Here is an 18,636-nt window from a genome sequence, read left to right as displayed (position 1 = left end):
AAATGAGTAAAAATAAAAAATATTGATTCGAAATTTTTTGAATGAAAAAGGGTCAATTTAATATTTCGAGGGTGCAATTGAAAGTGAAAAGTGGTAATTAGGGTAAAATTGGGGATTTTGAAAGGTGAGGGTGCAAACGAAAGGGGGTTGAAAGGTGAGGGGATTTTTAGAGGATTAACCAAGTTATTAAATTAAATTTACTATATTTAAAATAGTGAAACAGTACAAACTTTATGATAAAAATATAAATAAAGGGTCAACGAGCTCCCTAAACTTGTGACATGGGGTCATGTAACTTAATTTATATTTTTTTAAGCAACTAACTCCAAAACTCTTCATTTTTAGGTCAAATAACCCCATAATTGTATTTTTAAAACGCGTAAAATACAAATCGTTGTTGAGGAATGCAACAAAGTAATTAGATACTTCTCTAATTGTTGCGATATAATTATCTTAAATCTATTTTTTAAAATAAAAATATAAATTATGGGGTTATTTGACCTAAAAATAAAGAGTTTTGAGGGTAGTTGCTTAAGAAAGTATAAATTGGATTAAATAGCCCCACGTTATTAGTTCAGGGAGCGCATTGACCCTTTGTTCATAAAAATATTAAAAAGAAATAGTACAGATTTTATGATAAAAATATTAAAAAGAAATAGTAGAAATTTATTACCTACTATTTCAACTTTTTATTTGAGAACTCATTTAAAGTTCTTAAAAGTTAAAATATAGGATTTCACTTATTGCCCTCTTTGCTTGCTTTCACTTACACCCCCAAACTTACTATTTCACTTTTGGATTGAAGTGACATCTTTTTATGAATCTGATATGCATAATTTGGATCAAAATGATAATATTAACTTGGTTCAATATGAGATATTTTTTTTTATTTTAATTTAGTAATTATAGAAAAAGTAATTCTATCACTGTATAAGCTGAATCAAAAATATTAAATTAAGAGAGCAAACATATATGTGTGTGTGGGAACGGGATATGGTTAGTTTGATTAGAGGTTGGAATGACGAGTTAAGTTAGTCGAAACAACATATTGCGTTAATATTTAAAACCGAAATTTTAAAATTGCACTCGGAGAATTTAGCAATCCGGTATAGGCCACATTGTCCATGATTGATAATATTCAATATGATTTAAAAAATACTTAAAAAGCTAAAAGGGTAATTAAATTTAAATTCAAAAATAGATTTTAATTCTTGGATTTAAATCCAATGCACTCCCCACTTTCATCACTTCCATTATTGAATGATGGACGGTGGCCGGTTTTATCAACATGAGCACTATATGCATATATAGTATACACGTGGCCACCGTTCAGCCAATTATATAATTACAGGTCGTTTTCACCAAACTATTGTTTGGCCCTTCTTCTTCTTTTTAATTTATGATTTTATCAAATATGACAAAATTTTGGCCAAAACTTTTTATCTTGAACAAGTTAAAACTCTTTGAAAATTATTTTTCTGAAAAAGAGCTAACAGCAAGGCAAAAAGTACATTTGAATCACCATACTTGTCCATTTTTAGCATTAAATTCCTATATCTTTATTTGTCAACATTATTTTTTTGTACTTTTAATTTTATTGAGTACTTCCATCATGAAAATAAAACGTATGTACTTCACATGCCATTAATGCGACTAAAATATATTTTTTATTTATTTTCAAATTTAATTTTATTAAAATCATCCACTTTCATTTTTATTAAATATCATACTAATTCTAAAATATAACTTAATAAGTTTTTTTTTGATAAATAACTTAATAAGTTAATAGTTAATAATTATTCCAAATCACTTTAACGTATGATAAAAGATATGTTTAACCTAGTTATAAGAACTTATTTAATCACAACTATGATGATATAAAATAACATTTTTTAAAAGTATTTATGAACTGCTATATCCACCTTGAATTATGAGATTATTGCAATTGCAAAAAAATAAATAATAAATACCTACTTCAAAACAGTTTTAATTGCATTAGATTTTCCCTTGTGGAAGAGGCTCAGATATATTAAAAATCTAATGCAATTAGTGAATATAATGCAATAGTTGTCATTAGTAAATATTATTTTTAATTAAAAAAATAACCAAAAATCTTACAATTTTATAAATGATTTAATTCAGACACTTTATTTGTCTCAATTTATTGGGCAAGTTTTATGGATATTTTGTGGTAGTTAATAATTTTTATTTAAATAAATTTTCAATTAATAAATTTTAATTTTTGTAGAAAAATATGTTTAATATAATATAAAATACTAATATTTTTTTATTTAATTATCTTAAATAATAAAAATAAAGAATTTCATCAATTAAATTAGACAAGAACTAATTAGGATTAACATTGAATTACTAAAAAAAGGTATACTAACAGTGTTCTTAACTTTTCAGTTTTTTATTTCAGATGTTTTGAGTTTTATTTTCTTCAAATAAGCTTTTACTTATTTTTTGATTATCGGTGTTCTAAAAGCAAATAAAACAAACCTCATAATTACTTATATGCTGCTGTTATTAGCAAAAAAAAAAAACGATTCCTGTATGTGGAAGTGCATAACACGCTTGCATCTATGGTAAAAAAAAAGTAGCCAATTATATATAGCACCTAATTTGAATTTTTTTAAAAAATATTAGCGTCACAAGTAGTACAATAACCGAAAAATAGTTAAACACACCTGCTAGACACACTTTAAGAAGCTGAAATACTCATTTGTTTTTTAGAAAAGTAAAAGTTCAAACACTCAGTTAGCACAGTCATAAACTTCAAGCACTATGGATATAATTTTTTCAATTATTAAAGTCAAATGTACAGTTTTAATCCTCGTGTAAGGCACAGTTTAACTTGAATTTTGTTAATCCTTGTGTTAGGCACAGTTTAACTTGAATTTTATTAATATATTTTATTTTAAAATGATCTAAGATTATTAAAAGTGGTAAAATAAACTATACTTTAACAAATTTTTATTTTACTGATAGTTTTATATTATAACGATTTATGTCATAAACTTCAAGCACTATGGATATAATTTTTTCAATTATTAAAGTCAAATGTACAGTTTTAATCCTTGTGTTAGGCACAGTTTAACTTGAATTTTATTAATATATTTTATTTTAAAATGATCTAAGATCATTAAAAGTGGTAAAATAAACTATACTTTAACAAATGTTTATTTTACTGATAGTTTTATATTATAACGATATATGTCATAAACATGATATTTTTCAATTTAGACATGACTAAATTATACTTATTTGGAATTTAATTTTATAAAAATAAATAAATTGAAAATTCCACGTGTTGTCCACGTTAACGGAAAAATAAATATATATAATATTAAAAAATAGCCTATTTTGTCATACTTTTAGTGATGTTATATACCACTTTAAAAAAAATAAACTATTAAGATTCAAACCGTAAATTTAGTCAAATATGAGTGTCCAAATTTTAGATTTAGCCAACAATCACATGTGAGGGGTAATTCTTACTTGAGGTAAATTCTAGTAGTACCTTTTATTTTTGAAAAGCCAAAAAAACATCACTAAATTATACTGCATTTTCATAAATGATTATCAGAAAATGAATGGTCGGCAATAAATAACTTAAATATTTTAATAAATTACGCACAATATACCTCACAACTTCTGCTATATAACCTATCTTCATCAGCTCACTCTCCACTATCTAAAGATAAACCCGTCACTAAAAACCACTCTCAAATTTGCTACAGCCAATTAGCTATGGAGGGCAAGGAGGAAGATGTCAGATTGGGAGCTAACAAGTACAGGGAAACACAGCCTATTGGAACCGCCGCTCAAAGCTTAGACGACAAAGATTACACTGAGCCACCACCGGCGCCGTTGTTCGAGCCCGGCGAGTTGACTTCATGGTCGTTTTACAGAGCTGGAATTGCAGAGTTCATCGCCACTTTCTTGTTCTTATATGTCTCCGTTTTGACCGTTATGGGCGTCGTTAAATCTCCCAGTAAGTGTTCTACCGTCGGTATTCAAGGAATTGCTTGGGCTTTTGGCGGCATGATTTTCGCTCTTGTTTACTGTACCGCTGGAATTTCAGGTATATTTTTATCTTTAGCGACGATATTAGTTTACTTTTAGCGACGAATTTTAATCTTCCGTGACATATTTTGATGTTTTAGTGACGAATTTTAATTAATTAGTTTGATGGGGTTTGCAGGAGGACACATAAACCCAGCGGTGACTTTTGGGCTATTTTTGGCGAGAAAATTGTCATTGACAAGGGCTTTGTACTACATGGTGATGCAGTGCCTTGGAGCCATATGTGGTGCTGGTGTAGTGAAAGGGTTTATGGGTCGTCACCAATATACTTTATTAGGTGGCGGTGCTAACAGTGTGGCCGCTGGTTATACCAAGGGCGACGGGCTTGGTGCTGAGATTGTTGGAACTTTTGTTCTTGTTTACACCGTCTTTTCTGCTACTGATGCCAAACGTAGCGCCAGAGACTCCCATGTTCCTGTAAGTTCTGTTCACTAGTTTTCTTAGTCACTGAATTCGATTTTAAGTGTGTATGATATTAAAAGTGTTCATAATTTAACCAAACCAAATAATTGAATACCGGTTCAGTTTAATTTGATTTAATATTTTAAATATTAATGATTTTAATTTTATTGATTTTAAAATTTTAAATCGGTTTGAACTGTGATATTGATCAAATCTTTTTTTCCTCGTACGAAAGAAAATTAATTATAGATTTCAAATAAACTTCTAAACGACTAGTTTAGTTAAGAGTACGGGTGTAGACTAGGCAAGTCGAACTTGAATTATATTGAATTTGAGATTGAATTATACTCAGACAGAGCTAAGTTCAAGTAAACTCTAGTTCTAGTGTGTTGTTATATAAGCTTGAACTCGTTCTAGCTTGAATCAGTTTAAATTCTTAGTTCGAATGGAAGTTTTTTTTAGTTGATACTTGAGCTTTCGGGTGAAGATAAATGTGAAATGATTCAAGTTCAAATCAAAATTTTCAAATAGATTTTAAAACTTTTGTCGAATAAATTAATCTCAAATTATTTGAGTGTAACCAAACTCATTTACACTCCTGGTTTAGAGGCAGAGTACTTATGCTGTAAAAAGTAATCAAAGAGGCTAAAATTATTTATGGCTTATGTAATTTTTTGACAGATTTTGGCACCATTGCCAATTGGATTCGCCGTTTTCTTGGTGCACTTGGCCACCATTCCGATCACCGGAACCGGCATCAACCCGGCTCGTAGTCTCGGTGCAGCCATCATCTTCAACGAGGACAGAGGCTGGGATGATCACGTAAATTCTTCTTCACCATATATCTATTTTTCTTCAACTTATTTCAAACTTCTAATTATATTATTGTTAATTGATTATATTTAACTTGTAATTGCAGTGGATTTTCTGGGTTGGTCCATTCATTGGAGCAGCACTTGCAGCTGTATACCACACAGTTGTGATCAGAGCCATTCCTTTCAAGAAATGAAAATGATGATGCATGTATAATGATTTGTGATCGTTCGATCAAGATTAAGTTTGTTTGCTTCTGCTTTATGTAATGTGCACCTGTATCATATGATCAAATGTATTAATAAGCTCTTATTTTTATCTTCATGACGATGTGTTTTAAGAATTAAATCGGACCGCTCTGGATTAAAATTCAATTTGGTTCGAATTATTTTTCAAAAAAAATCAAATATACAATTCAATCATATTAAATAAGAAGGCGTATAGATTGATAAATCATTGAACCATAAAATTCAATCAATTTCCGTATATTAAATTATGTTTTATTTGTTTTTCTTCTTAACATTATAAAAGTCCACAATCTGAACTTCAAATCTAGCGAGTTTAACTTGGCGAATTCGGAGGACATCTATGATTGATTTCCCACTTGACCAAAAAAGTTTATTTACGATCTCCGGTCCCTATAATCTAGAATCTTGATATATACGTCACGATAATCACATAGAATGTCAGCCACAAATAGAAAGATCATTATTTTTTATATATTTATAAATATTTAAGAGAGTTAAGATAATAATGAATAATGATTTTCATTAATAAATTATCAGTTATGTTCATTTTATTTTTTTAAATTGTTTACTGATTTAAACATTAGAATGACTCCATATACTCCCTCCGTCCCGTTTAAGAAGGGACAAATGACTTTTTCACATAGATTAAGAAAGCATTAATTATTATAGTGTTTTCTTATTTTGCCCCTATTTATGATAGTGTTGTATTTTGTGTATAGACTAATAATCATTAATTATAGAAAGAGAAAAGGGGGTAAAAAGGGAAAATTCATATAAATTGGCACAGAAAACACGATATGGCCTTCTTAAGTGGGACAAATAAAAATGAGATATGTCCCTTCTTAAATGGGACGGAGGGAGTAATAAAAATTTATATATGTTCTAACCGCTGAAAATGGAGTTTATTTTGCAGAAAATCGCCTATTAAAAACCCTTGGGAGTCTAACAGAACAATCGATTAAATTGAGAATCAAAAATAAACTGGTTCGACCATCAATTCCATTGTAAAATATTGGACTCGACCTTCTATTTTGTTCGAGGAAGAAAAAGTTTGGTAATGGTGTCTCATCATAAAGAAGGTGGGATGTTGCCGTCCTTTTCATTTGTTTATATTTTAATATACATTTTGGTTTATTTAAGAATTAGCGTACATTATTTCTATTTGTTCCATTTTAGAAATTAATTTTTTGTTTTTTTTAATTAATGACTACTAATATTAAACATAATTTACACAATCATCCTTAATTAAAGAAAAAGTATAAATGATTATATTTTTAATTTATATACAAAATTATTATGATTATATATGTATGGTTGGCAAGCAATGGCTGAATGGTCAATTTCGTGTCACCGACCCCAAACCAGACATCGCCATGTTCCCAGCCTAATAATTGACTGCTGCTAATTTGTCCCTTTGATGATAAGTATAATAAATCCATGGAGTGAGGTGGCATTTTACTATTTTAGTTGCTATTCATAATCCAATTCGACTTATTTAATATTCATATCTTTGTCTTGTACCTAGAATGCGATGTCCGTGATAACTTTACTACTAATACAATAATGAATTGAGTAATAATATAAACAGAAAGACAATAAAATAAAAAATAGAGGTTAGACTCTTTTTTTTTAAAACCCATCCGGTTTTCAGGGCTTCCCTCACTAATCCGAATCCGATCCGCGTCGCGCTGCTGGCATGGTGGGTGAATCCAGGGCCGGCCTTAGACGAGATGAGGTCCTAGGCGATTTTTTGAACTATTTTTATCAAAGTATTTATAGAATAATTTGTTTTAATTTTTTATAAAATTACGTTCATTTTTCACTTTTATTTTCATAAAATACGTTTTTAGTAGATCACTGATAAAAAAAATTTAAAAGAAAAGTAGAAAAAAATATTTTATAAAAAGTTAAAAAGGCATATTTATTTATCTCTTTTTATTATATAGATAAATAAATATAGATTAGGCCCTATATGATGAAAGTAAGATAAATTAAATATTATTTTAGATGGTATTAATCGGTATCTACATACGTAATAATTTTTTTTAATTAAACTTACAACACCAATTGTTAAAATGTCCGATATACACATATATTAAAAGATTATTTTTAAAAGACCTAAAATAATCATGGGGCCCTTTGCAATTTATAAAAACTTTAATAAAATATATTTAGAAAAATTAATAAATATTTTATAAAATATTTAATTTTTTTTTGGAGGACCCCATATTTATATGGGGCCCTTCAAAAGTGGAGGCTTTAGGGATAGGTCTTAGTGGCCTATGCCTAAGACCGGGCCTGGATGAATTTGAGATCTTATTTAAGCGATATCAAGCCGCTTATCACTTAAACCGATCCCCATTAGTTTAGACTTTTTATTAAAAGCATAGATGAATTTGGGAATAATTAGGTCCAAGCCCCGAAGCCCGTAATCTGCCTAATTTCAAAGCCCGGCCTGAATAAGACCAAGCATAATGTAAGCCCAAATTATGTGGGCTATTCTGAGCCCACTATATGAAGCCCTAAGCCCAACAATGTAACACTCAATCCCACCAAAACGACACTGAAACAACATCTTCTCCAAACAAGAAAAGAAAAAAACCCTAGCGCTTGCTCTCTCTTTCATTCTCAAATCCAGATAATCGGAGAATGGCGGCGGCGAGCGAGCAAACCGTCCTTCAGTTCAATTCAACGCCGTTATCGGCAAAAGTACATCCGTTAGTTATCTTCAACATATGTGATTGCTACGTCAGACGCCCTGACCAAGCTGACCGCGTCATTGGTACGCTTCTCGGCTCCGTTTTACCTGACGGTTCCGTTGATGTTCGTAACTCTTACGCCGTCCCTCACAATGAATCATCCGATCAGGTCCTAAATCTTAATTTTAAATTTCTATTTTAGTTGTTCTACAGTATTATTTTGCTCATTGTACTGTAATTTAATTGATTGTAAATTAAATTTTTCGATTTCATGTGCTCATATGAATTAAATTGATTAGTAATCGATCTTTATTAGTTCTAAATCTTCTTTTTTATATAATTTATGCTAGTGGGTCTACAGTGTTATTTTGTTTATTGTACTGCAATTAAATACATTATAAATTAATGTTTTCAATTTCATGAGCTCATGGATAAAATTGATTAGTAATTGGACTTTAATTGGCGGTGGCAGGTTGCATTGGATATCGATTATCATCACAATATGTTGTTATCACACCAAAAAGTTAACCCTAAGGAAGTTATTGTTGGATGGTAATTTTATTTTTTCGCCTTTTTAATTAATGTCGGAATTTCTATGTTATTGTAATTGAAGTTCTTATACTCTATGTTTTGATATATTATGTTCTGGGTGGCAATGGTGGTCAGGTATTCGACTGGTTTAGGAGTTAATGGTGGAAGTGCGTTGATTCATGAATTCTATTCTAGGGAAACTCCTAACCCTGTTCACCTCACAGTAGATACAGGGTTCAGTAATGGAGGGGGTACGATTAAAGCTTATGTTTCTGCTATCTTAGCCCTTGGTGACCGCCAACTTGCTGCGCAATTTCAAGAAATTCCTCTTGATCTTCGTATGCTTGAAGCTGAGCGGGTTGGATGTAAGTATATTCCTGCAATGAAATTCTCTGTTGAATGATTTAATATTTGTTGTCTAAAATGTTGAGTTTTTGTGGTTGACTTTATTGTATGTCGCTTAGAAACAGTCATTTATTTGGATGTTTAAATTGTCTTTCCGTAGATTAGTACTGAACTTGGTAGAGAATTTGAAATTTAAGGATTTACGTTAGAGGAGTTAGTTCAACTGTTACAATACATACTCTGTAAATTGTAATTAAATAACATTGGCTGGCCAAATCTGAGAAAAGTACTTCAAATGATACATTCATTAAAGGTATACATACCCTCAAACAAGCATCATTCATTCTCGATTTAGTAAACCAAAGGTCATTCAAGTAAATCGGACTCAGATTAGTACTGAACTAGCAATTCCCAAAGATCTCTTTGGTAGAGAATTTGATTTAAGGAATGAAGTTAGAGTTTTTTAGTTCAACTGTTACAACACATACTCTGTTAAAGTGTGATTATATAGGGCTGACCAAATCTGAGAAAAGTACTTCAAATGATACATTCATCAAAGGTATTTCATACATTCCCTCAGGCAAGCAGCATTCATTCTCAATCAAGTAAACCAAAGGTCATTCAAGTAAATCAGACTTGGACTAAAAACTTAGGCTCTGTTTTCTCTATATTATAAGTTTATAACTTTCTATTGCAAGGCCTTTTGTATATACTCTCTGTTATTTGCATACGATTCTCTTTTCAGTTAGCATTTGTTTTCATGCCTCCTATTAGATGTACAGAATTCAGTGCACTCAATGTTGGCCAAGTCAAAGCCTTCTGATGTTTTAATCATAATTCTGTCTGATTGCATGATTCAACTGGCGATTTTTTTGTCATAATTGTAGATGAGATCCTAAAGACAACATCAATTGATAAAATCCCAAGCGATTTGGAAGGAATGGAAGTCTCAATGCAGAGGTTGCTAGCTTTAATTGACGATGTTTACAAATACGTGGATGATGTTGTGGTGAGTGAAATGATATAGCCATGCCTGTTCTATTCATTCTTTCTTGTCACATGTGCTAATAATATTATTCATTAGGAAGGGCACGTTGCACCAGATAATACCATTGGGCGGTTTATTTTAGATACTGTTGCCTCCCTTCCCACGCTTTCACCATCAGCTTTTGATAAGCTTGTAAATGACGGTCTTCAGGTATGAATAGGCTCCTCTTGAAATCACTTAAAATTGAAGCTGATAAAGTTACTATTTAAGTGTAGATTTTTTACTGTTCAACAGTTTGGGTAATTGCTAATTTCATTGGAATATTGTTTTTGTCCGTGTTAAAAGAAGGGGTGTGCACTGAATCGAATTCAATTTACGTATTATTTTTAAAATTTTGGCTCTGTTTAGTTTAATTTTAAATAGTCGAAAACCGAACTATATAATTCTTTTTTGAAATTAATATTATTTAAAAAATATATTATTTTCGTATGTGTTTAAATGCTAAACTCAACTGTATAATATATTACAATTTGACTTAGATTTGATTTCTAAATGTAATATCTTTTATTTTTTTATCTTTAAAATTTTGAAAAAGAACATTATCTTTGTATTTTGATTAGATAAAAAACCAAACCAAATTAAAACCAAATTTGATCTCCTTAGTTTGGTTGGCTTTGTATTTTGTTTAAAAATAAATGGTTTCGACATTTTCACTACCGATTCGAACTGGATTACTGATTGCACACACCTAGTTAAATTTATGGGCCAAATATGTTATTTATGTTTCGAGAGATGATTTGCTCATGCTAAGTGGTAGTATCTGCTACATGTAAATAGCTGGTTTTTCATCTGACCTCTTTTAACTTGGTTCCTGCAGGACCACTTGCTCTTGCTATATTTGTCAAGTATCACAAGGACACAGCTCAGCCTAGCCGAGAAGTTGAACACGGCTGCACAGGTCCTTTAATTTTCATAGGCTATTTTAGTTTCGGGTCTCATCAATTTTAGTTTTGATTGTTAGTAATCTATTTCGAAGTCTTACAAATTGGCTATTTATTGTCTGAGGGGGTTGTAATGATTTTGAGCAAGGTAGATTGTGGGCAGTTTTATTTATTGCTTTTTGTAATGGTTCAGTTACTATCTAGAAATGTACACCGGAATTTTGAGATAAAATCGTACATTTGTGAGGTCTTGTTCCATTTTTTTTAAAATTTGTGAGGTCTTGAGGCCAGTAAAGTTTTTTGGCTGGGCAGTGACAATCGCGTGGAACGGAAATACGCTGAAATGGAAAATGTCTAAATGAGAAACAATGAACAACTGTCTTTTTTAGAAACATTGGTTTTAAATATAGGTTATGTTTGGTTCATGGAATAGAATAGCTATTTTTTAGCCATTCTCTCCTCTTTGAGAGGAGAGCTTACTCCATTAAAAATCATAGCATAGTAATTCAATGGAATGACTATTTAATTCTGTATCTATAGAGTTTAGATTAAAAGGTTATAAATATAAAATTTTGGAGTTGCAGCATGATTTGAGCATCTATTAATTCTCATAAACCAGCAAATTTTGTTTGAAGTAATTTTCTGCGCAATTGATGGAGAATTGATTACAAAATTTCATTGGAAGTTGACCTGAATATGATGAAGTAACTCTCTTGATTAAATTGTCAAGTATAGACTATCTCGAGATTAGCCATTAACATCTCATGGTTAAATATGTTAATCGTGATATTCTTTAATTAATGCTGTTCAAGTAGGTTGATTGACATTATTGAATTCGAATGTTTGATACTCGAGTTCAAGCCTTCAGATTCAGGTAAGGAAGGTGAGCTTGCGGCATTTTCCCTTCATCATAATTATATTTCAAATGAGCATAAAATCTCAAGTTCGAGCTTGAATGAAATTCAAGCCACTCAAACTCGACTCAAATAAGTTTGAGTTCAATAAAAGGACAAAACAATTATTGTTAAAATTATCATTGATGCATTAGTCTTTTATTATTAAATAAAGAATTCAACTAATTAAAATAATATATATTAAAATTTAGTGATATAAAAGGCCAAAAATGAATTACTATTTTATAAACATAAGAAGGTCTTTTAGGCTAATTTAGTCTTGCAAGTCTCCTGAGTCTTTTTATTTGATATTTAATTCAGCTCAAGATTAAACTCGAGCAACTCGTGTTCGAACTGCACTCAATTTTTTTGTTGAATTTATCTGAAGTAACTCTGCACAATTTGTTCACATTCTTGACCATTGAGCTTTACAGGGGCATGATCAATTAACTTTTTAGCAACAAATATGCAAATGCTACAAAAATAATATTATGAAATATGTCAAATTCAAATATAACTAAAAACATAGAAAAATCAAGTTCGTCAAGAAGCTAAAGATGATGATTATAAATGAAACAAAACCCACTAAAAGAACAGCTTCCCCAAATTGTTGCAGTGACTGCAATGAGATTGATATGGGAAACATAAGGTAGCCTTAATGCAGATGTAATTGTGAATGTGAATCCCATTATGACTTGGTTTCTTCCACAATGTCTGGTCTGTGTTTGGTCATCTTCCACTACCTATTTCTATATCAAAATGGTGGAAGACAAAAACAGGAACATGATTATTTAAAAAAAAAAACAAAAAAGGTTCATTTTACTCCTTCAACTTATCATAAAAGATCAAAAGTGTCTAAGTCGGTGGTATCGAACAAATAACCCCGCATGTTTGCGTAGGTGGGTTATTTTACCCCTCACTGGGTCATCATGCTTCTAGGACTAGACTAGTGTTTTATTACAAATGAAGGAGTAAAATGATCCATTTTTTTTTGCCAATATGTGAGTTTTTAGTTGTTCAAAGCTATCAATCTGGACATTTTAATCCTTTGTGCGAAGTTGTAGGGTTGAAATGAATAACTTATTAAGTAAGAAAAGAAAAAGGGTTATTCTGGTTTTTAAATTTGTGATCCAAGATCAAATAATTCACTCTCGGCTACTTTAATCAATTAAGGACAATATTTCCATTTTAAACTTATTAAGGACAATACTCTTATTTTCAGGTCAATTAATCACGACATCAGATAACCCTACTTGCGCTGAATTTGTTTATACTATACAATTTTATCTTTAATTGATCTTAAAATAGAAAATATTATTATCAACTAATCAAAATATTTAATATTGTATTTGACTATGAGTCATAAATTTAGAGATCGAGTTTATCCCTTACTCATTGAGAAAATGAATTTGAGAAGTGGTAGAAACTCGGCGTGGGTTAGTGAGTTGGCCTAGATTTCAAGCCCACCCTATAATGTTACACCCAATAAAAAATTATAAAATACTATAATATATGGTTTCGCACTGAATATGATTTTTCTGCTGTTCTTTGTCGGAGTTAAGTCACCTTTGTAAATCTGATTAACGTTTACAAATAGAGACGACACATCAATAAGACACAAATGGCCCTTCTTCCAAAATGAAGGAGAAAATGAATTTATATATCCAAAATTGTAGTGCATCTGTTAAATTTTAATTTATTAGTTTGTAATTTGTGTAAATTATATTCAAATAATAAATTAAAAAGATTTTATTAATATAATAAAGTACATTTTAGTTTATTAATTTTTTTGTAATAAATTAGTCTATAATCAAAGAAAACTCGTGGATTTTTTAAATGTCTATCTAATTTCATTAATTTTATTTTTTAATATTAATAATTTTTGCTAGACGGGTAATTTAAAAAAACGGAGAGAGTATTTGACAAGCCCTTGGTTCAAAAGAGAGCAAATATTAGCATAACAATTAGGTGAAGCAATAATTTAAGGCTAATCCCCTGAAAAACCTCCATCTTTCAGTCCCTTTTCGTTTGCACCCTCACGTTGCAAAATCACCAATTTTACCCAAATCCACACCTTTCGTTTTCAATTCCACCCTCAATTATTGAAATACACAACTTTTACTTTCAATTACACCCTCAAGCATTAAATTAATATTTTTTCCAATACTTCATATTTTAATAAATATTCAAAATAGTCCCTAATATTATAATTAAAACAAAAAAACCGTCTTTCTAAAAGTTTAAAAATTAATTTTAAATATTATACAAACCTTTTTATTTAAAACTTGCTGCTTTTATTTCGAAAATAAATTTAAACTAATTAAATTATATTTTATATCGTTTTTAGTTTAATTTTTTTTGTCCTCCGGCAAACCGAACCAGCTCTGGTTTGTCTTCCATGGAAGACGAACCAGAGCTGGTCGTCTTCCATTGGAGGAAGACGAACCAGAGCTGGTCGTCTTCCATTGGAGGAAGACGAGACCAGCTCGTCTTCCTCCCATGGAAGACGAACAGCTCGTCTTCCATGGGAGGAAGACAAGCTCGTCTTCCTCCCAAGGAAGACGAGCTGGTCGTCTTCCTAAGGAGGAAGACGACCAGATCTGGTCGTCTTCTTCCTTAGAAAGACGACCTGGGTCGTCTTCCTTCCATGGAAGGAAGACGACCAGCTGCTGGTTTGTCTTCCTTGGGAGGAAGACAAACCAGCTCGTCTTCCTCCCATGGAAGACGAGGAGGTCGGCTTCCATGGGAGGACGACTGCGGCTGACTCGGGGTGGATCAGAATACGCGGAGGACGACGGCGGCCGACCGAGAGTGGGTCGGAATACACGAATGTAGTATTTTTATTAATTATTTAGTTAATTAAATTAATTTTTTTAATGATACATTATAAAAATTTAAATTAATTATAATATCAAATAAATTAGAGAGGTCGAATAAAATCGGATTTGAATTTGTACAAAATAATAATATTTATTGAATTTCAATAAAAATGTATTATTAAATTTTTTTAATTTGTGAAAAGAATATTCTTTTATTTAAATATAACATTAAGCTCTATTTAGTATATATGCTTAAATATTAAGTATTGATTTGGACCTTTTTCAAGTGAAAAAAGGTTGATTTAATGCTTAAGGGTGGAATTGAAAACGAAAGGTGTGAATTTGGGTAAAATTGGAGATTTTACAACGTCAGGGTGCAAACGAAAAGGGGCTAAAAGGTGGAGGTTTTTTCAGAGGATTAGCCATAATTTAATACCAATAGTTTTTTTTATGAATAATTTAATACCATTAGTTAGATAAAATTTAAATAAATAAAGACAAGATCGAAGAGAATATTAGTAATTAATTAAGCAAATGAAGCAAAAACATACCTAGGAGTTAGAACACCGCAGCCTGTAATGCCAAAGTGCTAAGAGACAAATATTTAAACATTAAGCATTACAACATCCTTGGGAATTGTATGAAAGTGGGCATAACTATGCAACATTTTAACCTAAATCTTAGATCTCTTTAGACTTCATATTAACACAAGAAACTAATGAAATCAAGATATGAAAAAACAAAGACTAGTTACAAACAATTGTATATAAAATTAATTTGAATAAAGGCTGGAAATATGATAGTTTTTGTCTAAGTTTATTACTTTAGTTAATAGAGAAATGTATTTTTTTATGCATTCATTAGTAGTGAAAATCTAGTAATCAAAGTATTATATATTAATGTGAAACTTTAATGTTAACATCTCTTAGTTTTACTATTTCTCTTGTTTTTAATGTAGGGAAAATTTGAGAATAATAATAATAATAACACCAATGCTTGGAAATATAGCAGTTTTTGTTTAAGTTGATTAGTTTAGTTGATAAAGAACTAAAACTCAAAATATCAATTAATTTTTTAAACATTTAATCTTAGTACGACGACATAATCTAATACCAACGAGTTATAGTTCAAATAGTATGTGTGTTGGGCAAAATTCTTCCGAGGTCGTGAGATCAATTCCTTCTACAATCGCTAAAAGTTTCTTTCCCCAATAATAAAAAACATAATATAATAATTAAAATGTTATCCACTCCGTTTCATTTTTTTATTATTTTTAAAAAATTGGCACTCCATTTTAAATTTCCAAATTCTATGTTTTCAAATAATATTTTAGGTTAAATATCTTCAATTACTCCGTGCTATCTTTTACTTAATAACTTTTTATTACTTCAAACATAAAATATAAGGCAATCATTAATAAAGATGAATAAAGAACAATATAAATTTATAGTTTCAATAAACTTCAAAAATTAAAAAAAAAAGAGAGAGACAAATCCTAAATTACAAATAATTATCTTAATTAATTTTACAAAATCACAACTCTCTCATAGCTCAATTAATCTCTCTCTAATCTTTCAAAAAGCTCAAGAAAATTATAAAAAAAAATAAGAAATAAAATAAAGAAAATGAGATAATAGTTGTCTAAGACAAGAAGCATATGACATAGTAATAAAATACAATTGGTGCTCACCTTTTTGCAAGCTCATGAGTTGTCTCTCCCAAAATCTCAAATTTGGTGGCTTTATTGTCTTATAGTTTGTGTTCATATGTCCTTAAAAGAAGCTATTTACATTTACTTATAGTCAACTAATTTCAGTATCTTTGTCAGTAAGATCATCACAACCCTCCAATTCATATCATGCCAATCTCAACTTTGACTTTAACTTGTATCAATCTTCTGTCTTTACCTATGTACAAACTACAAAGTAATAAATTTGAACCATTCTTATGTTTTTTAGCACATTTAATCACTAAAGTTCTTAAGAATATAAATAAATTACAAAGTTTGGATTATTCTTTCTGTCTTAATTTGTGTTGGATCTATTATAGGTAGGGGTGTAACTGAGTCAATCTCGCTCGCGAGCTACTCGAAACCTGACTCGATAAAGTTGACTCGAACTCGAATTTTTAAGGCTCGTTTAATAAACGAGTCAATCTCAATCTCAGTGATACTCGACTCGAAAACTCGCGAGTAAGCTCGTTTATATATTTCTATGCTAATTTGATATGATATTATTTTAATTTTGAACCTTAAATATCTAATTCATATATATTTCGTTAAGAAATATGCATAAAATAGGTAATATAAATTTATTTATATATAAAAAGAAATATAGTATTTAAATTTTTATTAAATTCTTATTTTTTTATTGAAATGCTCGATTAAACTCGTTAATCTCGCGAGTTTTCGATAAACTCGATAAATACTCGATAAATTAACTCGAAACTCGACTTGAAATTAAACGAGTCAATCTCAATCTTCTCAGTACTCGACTCAGCTCGACTCGGTTACACCCCTAATATAGACATGGAGTACTTATCCATAATCACGAAAGGGTAAACTATGATCATACAAGTAAATAATATATATATAAACAATGGCGGAATTAAAAAATGAAAATAAGCGAGGAGAGAAAAAATAAAACTAAAAAAAAGATTAAAAAAGATTATAAAAATAAAATGATTAAAACATAATTAAATTGTCGAAATAAGTAGAAAGATCGGTGTTTAAAGAACCAAACTAGATCAATTTGATCATCTACTACTAAACTATATCTACAGGATTGTTTTTTTCCTTTAAAAAGATCATTGTAGTAATTTTACACTATATATATTATCCAGTACAAAGAATAATGAAATGGATCGACATGACACAAAAACGACCCGTAAACTCAACCCCCCCCCCCCCCCAAGCTATAAATCATTTCATAGTAAATCAAAGATTCAAACCCTTTTAAATCCTTACACAGCAAACTCCGTTTTTTAAGAGCATGCATATTAGCTATAGCTAGCTAGTTGCTAGAATATTAAAGAAAGTGCACACTTTACAGGAAAACACAAAAAAACCCTATCTTATATACATAATCAAAGTAGATCAACTCCAAGAAAACAAAAATTCAACACAAAGATTCATGTAATATAAGATTACTATAATAATAATAATAATAATCAATTAGTGAAACTAAATTACTTGTTGTCTGTGCGTCAACCTATACGTTGAACAGTGGCAGCTTTTACGCATGTCCCTCTATTCTTTTGCTCAAAAACCCGGGCACGATCAAATGCTAAACAAAGATTAATAATTAATTTTTTTTAGTAACGAGAAAAACCCTGGAAGAGCCCGACTATCTTTTAAGGGCGGAGCTCGACCAACTGGATAAACTCTCAGGGAGGCTAGCCTCGACATTCCACCGCCCGAAACTCTCACTTAATATACGCCTTTTAACAATTCATCCACAAATTATTCTAATAAATCCCATTTTGTGGGATATGAGATTTGAACCTTGATTCTTTAAGTCCCATGCTTACTGTCCACATTTGTGACCAATTGAACCAACTCATAGCGGGTAGATTAATAATTAATTCTCTCTTCATAATTTCTAAAATCAAAGCATACTACAATATATAGAGTGTTCTTTGATCAGCAACCGGAAAAATATAAAAAGTTATATATATTTACGCCGTATTATTCGTGCAACAAACCAATAATTAATCATATGGAATATTTAAACAAAAAAATTAATAATAATTAAAAAAATTGTTATTATAAATACCCGCTGATTTGTTATAAATATACAATGTTTGTGTGAGATAAACTCTCTCAACAATTTCGTCCTTCACTTTTATTTTTATCAACAATCTTGACACT

The 18,636-nt window shown here is 30.3% G+C and overlaps 2 protein-coding genes across 2 annotated transcripts; both read left to right on the top strand.

The window, feature by feature from the left end:
* The first annotated feature begins 3,673 nt into the window (after positions 1-3,673).
* LOC126659497 (aquaporin PIP1-2-like) lies at positions 3,674-5,628 on the top strand. The gene is made up of 4 exons (XM_050352788.2): positions 3,674-4,087; positions 4,208-4,506; positions 5,173-5,313; positions 5,411-5,628. Exons 1-4 carry the CDS (start codon positions 3,754-3,756, stop codon positions 5,498-5,500), a joined length of 864 nt encoding a protein of 287 aa, XP_050208745.1. The 5' UTR covers positions 3,674-3,753; the 3' UTR covers positions 5,501-5,628.
* A 2,505-nt stretch (positions 5,629-8,133) lies between these two features.
* On the top strand, positions 8,134-11,314 carry LOC126662174 (eukaryotic translation initiation factor 3 subunit F). The gene is made up of 6 exons (XM_050356070.2): positions 8,134-8,420; positions 8,724-8,803; positions 8,918-9,147; positions 10,015-10,136; positions 10,212-10,325; positions 10,993-11,314. The coding sequence occupies exons 1-6, from the start codon at positions 8,202-8,204 to the stop codon at positions 11,080-11,082; spliced, it is 855 nt and encodes a 284-aa protein (XP_050212027.1). The 5' UTR covers positions 8,134-8,201; the 3' UTR covers positions 11,083-11,314.
* The last annotated feature ends 7,322 nt before the right edge of the window (positions 11,315-18,636 follow it).

The sequence above is a fragment of the Mercurialis annua genome, linkage group LG8 (assembly GCF_937616625.2).
Source record: "Mercurialis annua linkage group LG8, ddMerAnnu1.2, whole genome shotgun sequence".
In the NCBI taxonomy this organism is placed as follows: Eukaryota; Viridiplantae; Streptophyta; class Magnoliopsida; order Malpighiales; family Euphorbiaceae; genus Mercurialis; species Mercurialis annua.
Note: the sequence above shows the minus strand (reverse complement) of the source record. Positions and strands in the feature narration are given on the sequence as shown.

Coding starts and splice junctions, on each gene's coding strand:
- LOC126659497 (XM_050352788.2), top strand. CDS start 3,754: ATGGAGGGCAAGGAGGAAGATGTCAGATTGGGAGCTAACAAGTACAGG. Junction 4,088..4,207: donor CTGTACCGCTGGAATTTCAG/GTATATTTTTAT, acceptor TGGGGTTTGCAG/GAGGACACATAAACCCAGCG. Junction 5,314..5,410: donor ACAGAGGCTGGGATGATCAC/GTAAATTCTTCT, acceptor TTGTAATTGCAG/TGGATTTTCTGGGTTGGTCC.
- LOC126662174 (XM_050356070.2), top strand. CDS start 8,202: ATGGCGGCGGCGAGCGAGCAAACCGTCCTTCAGTTCAATTCAACGCCG. Junction 10,137..10,211: donor AATACGTGGATGATGTTGTG/GTGAGTGAAATG, acceptor ATTATTCATTAG/GAAGGGCACGTTGCACCAGA. Junction 10,326..10,992: donor TTGTAAATGACGGTCTTCAG/GTATGAATAGGC, acceptor TGGTTCCTGCAG/GACCACTTGCTCTTGCTATA.